Source organism: Salpingoeca rosetta (assembly GCF_000188695.1).
Source record: "Salpingoeca rosetta unplaced genomic scaffold supercont1.13, whole genome shotgun sequence".
Taxonomy (NCBI): Eukaryota; class Choanoflagellata; order Craspedida; family Salpingoecidae; genus Salpingoeca; species Salpingoeca rosetta.
Window position 1 is genome coordinate 34918 of NW_004754921.1, and position 5000 is coordinate 39917.

Below are 5000 nucleotides of genomic sequence, written 5' to 3' on the forward strand. Positions count from 1 at the left end.
GCAACCACATTGTGTGTCAGCTATGTTCAACGACACGTACATGAAGGTGCAGGAGGCAGCAGAGGACCTGTGGCGGAAGCAAAACTACGGTCCGTAAAGGGTGGTGTCAGGCAGTACCAGGCGTCGTGGAATGTGCAGTGTGCACGCCTACCATGATAAGCTGTTGGACGTCCATCTCCTGCTGTGCCTGCTCCAACATGCATGAAACTCACGACGCCTCGTTGCACCGACTTTCAGAGCTGTGTGCTGAATACAAGGACCGTCCCTTCCTCCCCGCCCCATTCATCCTTCTCGCGCACGTGCACATGCTCTTCATGCGCCTTCTCCGTCTGTGCGGTGTTCACACACAGGAGCACGAAAAGATCCAAGTAGGCACAAACCGCAGCCTGTGTTTGTGTGTGTGTGTGTGTGTGTGTGTGTGTGTGTGTGTGCGCGTGTGTTTATGGGTGTGGCTGTGAGCGTTCATACGTGTGTCTGTGTTTGGGTGTTTGGGTGTCTGTGAGCGCTTCTGCGTTTATGTGTGCGTCTGTGTTTGGGTGTATACATGGTCACCCTTGTCGCCTTGCCCTTCCCAAACTTTGTGAACTAACGCATGCCTGGCAAACCAAACCACTGCTTGTAGGACGATGAGACGAAGCGAAAGATCACCACCTTTGAAGAGCTCAACACAGACAAGTTCCTGCGGCGGTGGGAACGCGAGCGCCAAGAGATGTTAGAGGCGCGCGTCAAGATGACTAACGACAACGTAGTGCAGGCGATGGGCATGATGGACCAGCTGTTGGAGCACATGATCTCGTTCCGCTTTAGTCTCGACCAGCAAGCAACCAAGATCAAGCAGGAGATTCGTGACGATGGCCTCCCCAGCACAGAACCAACCGGCCTCGTCTCGCGCACCCCGTCCCAGCCCATCAACAGGCTCAACTCCGCAGTGGTATGTGTGTGTGTGTGCACAATGTGCGGGTGCGTGTTGCTGTGTGCTGCCCCATGTTCTGTGCTGATACTGTGCACGTGCATGAGTGTTGTACAGTGAAAGCGTGACCGCAAAAATGCATGTACATGGCAGCAGCAGCTTCTCGTGCTCACCAGTTGCTGTTCACCATGAAACTTGTTTGCAGGCTGTCCATGGCCACACTGCTGAAGCTGCTGAGTGGTATGTCCCACCGGAGGAGTATCCCAAATCTGGTGGCGTGAAGCGCTACCTCATCGACGCATCCATGGTCCCGTTGAGCATCATGTGCCCGTCGTACGACCCCGTCGAGTACACGCACCCGTCTGTGGCGGCGCAGCCCGTGTGGGCGGACCCTGCCGACCCGCGTAAGATCAAGTTCAATGTGAAGGACGAGGTGAACGGCAAGGTGGTTGATCGCACGTCGTGCCACCCAAGCGGCATCAGCATCGACAGCAACACCGGTCGCCCCATCAACCCGTGGGGACGCACGGGCATGACAGGCCGCGGCCTGCTGGGCAAGTGGGGCGTGAACCAGGCAGCGGACACGGTGGTGACGCGGTGGAAGCGGTCACCAGACGGCAGCATCCTGGAGCGCGACGGCAAGAAGGTGCTGGAGTTTGTGGCCATTCAGCGCCAAGACAACAAGATGTGGGCCATCCCCGGTGGCTTTGTCGACAACGGGGAGGACGTCGCCCTGACCAGCGGCCGCGAGTTCATGGAGGAGGCGCTTGGCATGGGCACCAGTGCTGATTTGATGTCTGCGGAGAGCAAGGACAGCCTGGCCGCCCTCTTCTCCAGTGGCACGATTGTGGCCCGTATTTATTGCGAGGATCCGCGCAACACGGACAACGCGTGGGTGGAGACTACGTGCGTCAACTTCCACGATGAGAGCGGGCGCCACGCCGCAAGGCTCAAGCTCCAGGGCGGCGACGATGCCGAGCACGCGCGCTGGATGATGGTGCACGGCGGCCTCAACTTGTTCGCCTCACACCGCACCCTCCTGCAGCATGTGACCTCCGCCCTGAACGCGTACTTTTGAGGGCCTTGACGCCAGCGCACGGATTTGCTTCCGTGTGATGTGCGTTGTGATGTGAGTTGTGATGTGAGTTGTGATGTGAGTTGTGATGTGATTTGCATCGTGATGTGTGCGTGTATGTGTGTGCGTACGTGGGAGTAGATTTCAGCCGACGTGATGCTCGGTGTGTGTATGTGTGTGTGTGTGACTGGGTATGACTGTGTTTCTCTCTGCTTTATGCTCCTTGGCTCTCTTACTTTGTCGTTTGCGTGAGAACAATTCATCGAGGATTAACATCGTGATATGTTGCGAACATCGCAAGCAAGAGAAGGGGGGAAGAGGTCAAGAAAAGCACGCGCCACGCATCATCACACGTCATCAAGACAAACAATGTTTCCATCGCGCATCAGGCAGCAACCAGGTTGAAAGTCATGCAGACTTGTGTATGTACAATGAGCAGGTAAAGCAATCAATGTGCTTGGTTCCCCAACACGTCAGCTGATGAAGAAAACTACAAGACCACACATGCGACTGACATGAAACACAGAGGGGCCGAGTTAGCAAGGGACAACAGCGCGACAGGCGTGGATAAAAAGAACGTGATTCACACAACACAACAAGAACTACAACAGCAACAAAGTGCTGTTGATAGCGGGCAAATGCCAAGGACTGCGGAAATAAGTCTGGTTTGCTCTTCTTTGAGTGTATGCAATGGGGGGGGGAGGGGAGGGGGCGACAAGTTGTGGTGACGAAGTGCGGTCAGAGTTGATGTTCCTCTCTCTCTCGCTGGACGGGGAGCAGCAACAGTGCGCGCCACTTTGTGGTTTGGGATGGTGGGATCCGCTTACATGGCGTGGGGGAGATACATGTACTCTGAATAGCGCACACCGAGGGTACCACTGCAACCAGACAACATCAAGTGAGGACGTGCAGGCGAGAGGTGCGTGAATGTGCTTCTGGTGCTTGCTTGTGTGTCGGTATCTGCTGGTGAGAGTGGTAAAACAACAGCAAGTGACACAGCAATAACAACTGAAAGTCATGAAAGCAATAACTTCTTGCTTACCCCTTGGGCTTGTCCATGCTGCGCACGCTGTAAGTGTTTGGTCCAGGAGTGATGGACGTGCTGCCAACCCATCGCGTCGCGTTGGAGGAGCAGGTGTTGTGTGTTTATATGCATGTGTTAGAGAGTGTGTGCGTGTTCAAGTGCATGGCGGAAGAGAGCACTGGGTGACATCAAAATGGCTGGTCATGTGCAAGACAGCACAGACTGTGACATTAAGGGCGTAAACTCACGACTTGTCGGCGCGACGAGATGTCATCACGTATGTAGGGGCACGACGCTTACGACTGAAAGGCCACAAACCACAGGTGTTGATGAGAAGAGACAGCAGACTTGGATAATTGCGCAAACAAAAACATAGGCACGACAGGACTCTTGTTCTCGCACAGACACACACACACACACACACACACACACACACACACACACACACACACACACACACACACACACACACATGTCGCCCTGCATCTCCCTCGTTCACCCTGGGTGCTGACCTGTCGAGGGTGACTGGGTTGTAGGTGCCTGGGGCAGGGGTTTTGGCGTGGTCGGTGTGGAAGCTGCCCGTTTTGAGGCGGCCGCTCATGGTGAAGCTGGCAGAGGACTGCTTGCTGGAGATGGGCCTGCAGGCACAGTGTGTGTATGTGTATGTGTACGCGCGCGCGTGTGTGTATGTGTGTGTGTGTGTGTGTGTGTGTGAGTGCAGGTGTGTGTGTGTGTGTGTGAGCATGAACATGTGCAGGTATGTGCAAGAATGCGTGAGCATATGCTCGCGTAAATGGGACATGGTGTTGATGAGGTGACACGAATTCGCGGATAATTTGCTGCACTGATACGGCCCACTCCCACATGAGTCTCAGCCGCAGGGGCAGGTGCAAAGAAAGAGCAGAATGCGGCATGAACAATGCACAACAGCGACCAACACTCAGCATGCATTCAACGTACGAGGTGCTCATGAGAGGAGGGAGCTTGTACGTGCCCGGGGCAGGGACTGCCATGTCCTTTGGCGAGCGGGGCCGCCCTCCCATGGAGAACGCTGTTTGAGCAGCAGGTGCATTCGTATGAGAGGCAGTGCAAGTGTCAGTGAAATAGAAAGAGAATGTGTGCGTGTCTGCGTGTGTGCGCGCCTGTGTGTGTGTGTGTGTGTGTGTGTGTGTGTGTGTGTGTGTGTGTGTGTGTGTGTGTGCTCTGTATGTGTGTGTCTTTGTGAACATGCCTGCCTTTGTGTGAGTGAGGAGAGATCAAGAACGCGTCAGGTCATCATATTGCAGTGCGGGGATTTCGACAAAGCAAACACCACACCTGGTGCGGTGCGGACGGTCGAGGCGCGATCCAGCGCTGTGGCCCTGTACTCCCCGGGGCCGGGTGTCTTGGGGGCCTTGAGCGGGGAGGCACGGCTGCCCAGGGAATAGGCAGGGGCGGTGGCCTGTATTCCGTGTGTGCCAGGCATGCAGGCACGTTGGTAAACGTGAAAGAACGTACTTGAGTGGTGTGCTAGATGCGTGCGTGTGCGTGCGTGCATGTGTGTTTGTGTGTGCGTGTGTGTATATATGTGTGTATGTGTGTGTGTGTGTGCGTGTGTGATCTATGAGCACAACCACATCTCGTATCTGCAGGATCTACGTTCACCTACCCGGCCACGGCTTGTCAGCGCTTGATCAATCTTGTACACGGGACCTGTATTGCACGCATCACAAGCATCCATGGATTGAGCCACACGCGTCATCTCCCCACATGCCCACAAGCCAATGCACAAGCAAATGCGCAGAATATTGCCACCACCACACCATGGAAGAAGGACACAGAAGGCACGCGCAATACGGCACATGCCACACTGCTTGTTTTCTCCTTGGCTCTCTTGTCTTGGAAGGCTCACCGGGGCTTGCTTCTTTGGGTTTTGGGGAAGCGCGGGTGCCGAAAGAAAACGACGGGGCACTCCTGCGTTGTCGCGTTTGCAAACGAATGAGGTTGATTTT

The 5000-nt window shown here is 55.2% G+C and overlaps 2 protein-coding genes across 2 annotated transcripts in view; one reads left to right on the top strand and one right to left on the bottom strand.

Annotated features, from left to right (window-relative positions):
- The window catches only part of PTSG_05449 (Nudt9 protein), an 11444-nt gene extending 9167 nt beyond the window's left edge, over nucleotides 1-2277 (top strand). The window contains exons 29-32 of the mRNA XM_004993261.1: nucleotides 21-89; nucleotides 238-368; nucleotides 623-931; nucleotides 1116-2277. Of these exons, the coding sequence (XP_004993318.1) occupies nucleotides 21-89; nucleotides 238-368; nucleotides 623-931; nucleotides 1116-1988 (1382 nt within the window). The 3' untranslated portion in view covers nucleotides 1989-2277. The remainder of the gene's footprint in view (nucleotides 1-20; nucleotides 90-237; nucleotides 369-622; nucleotides 932-1115) is intronic.
- Nucleotides 2183-5000, bottom strand: part of PTSG_05450 (uncharacterized protein) — a 3892-nt gene continuing 1074 nt past the window's right edge. Inside the window, exons 5-12 of the mRNA XM_004993262.1 lie at nucleotides 4901-4962; nucleotides 4658-4701; nucleotides 4327-4450; nucleotides 3970-4060; nucleotides 3522-3647; nucleotides 3258-3311; nucleotides 3028-3087; nucleotides 2183-2863 (exon numbers count right to left, since the gene is read on the bottom strand). Coding sequence (XP_004993319.1) covers nucleotides 2809-2863; nucleotides 3028-3087; nucleotides 3258-3311; nucleotides 3522-3647; nucleotides 3970-4060; nucleotides 4327-4450; nucleotides 4658-4701; nucleotides 4901-4962 — 616 coding nt within the window. The 3' untranslated portion in view covers nucleotides 2183-2808. The remainder of the gene's footprint in view (nucleotides 2864-3027; nucleotides 3088-3257; nucleotides 3312-3521; nucleotides 3648-3969; nucleotides 4061-4326; nucleotides 4451-4657; nucleotides 4702-4900; nucleotides 4963-5000) is intronic.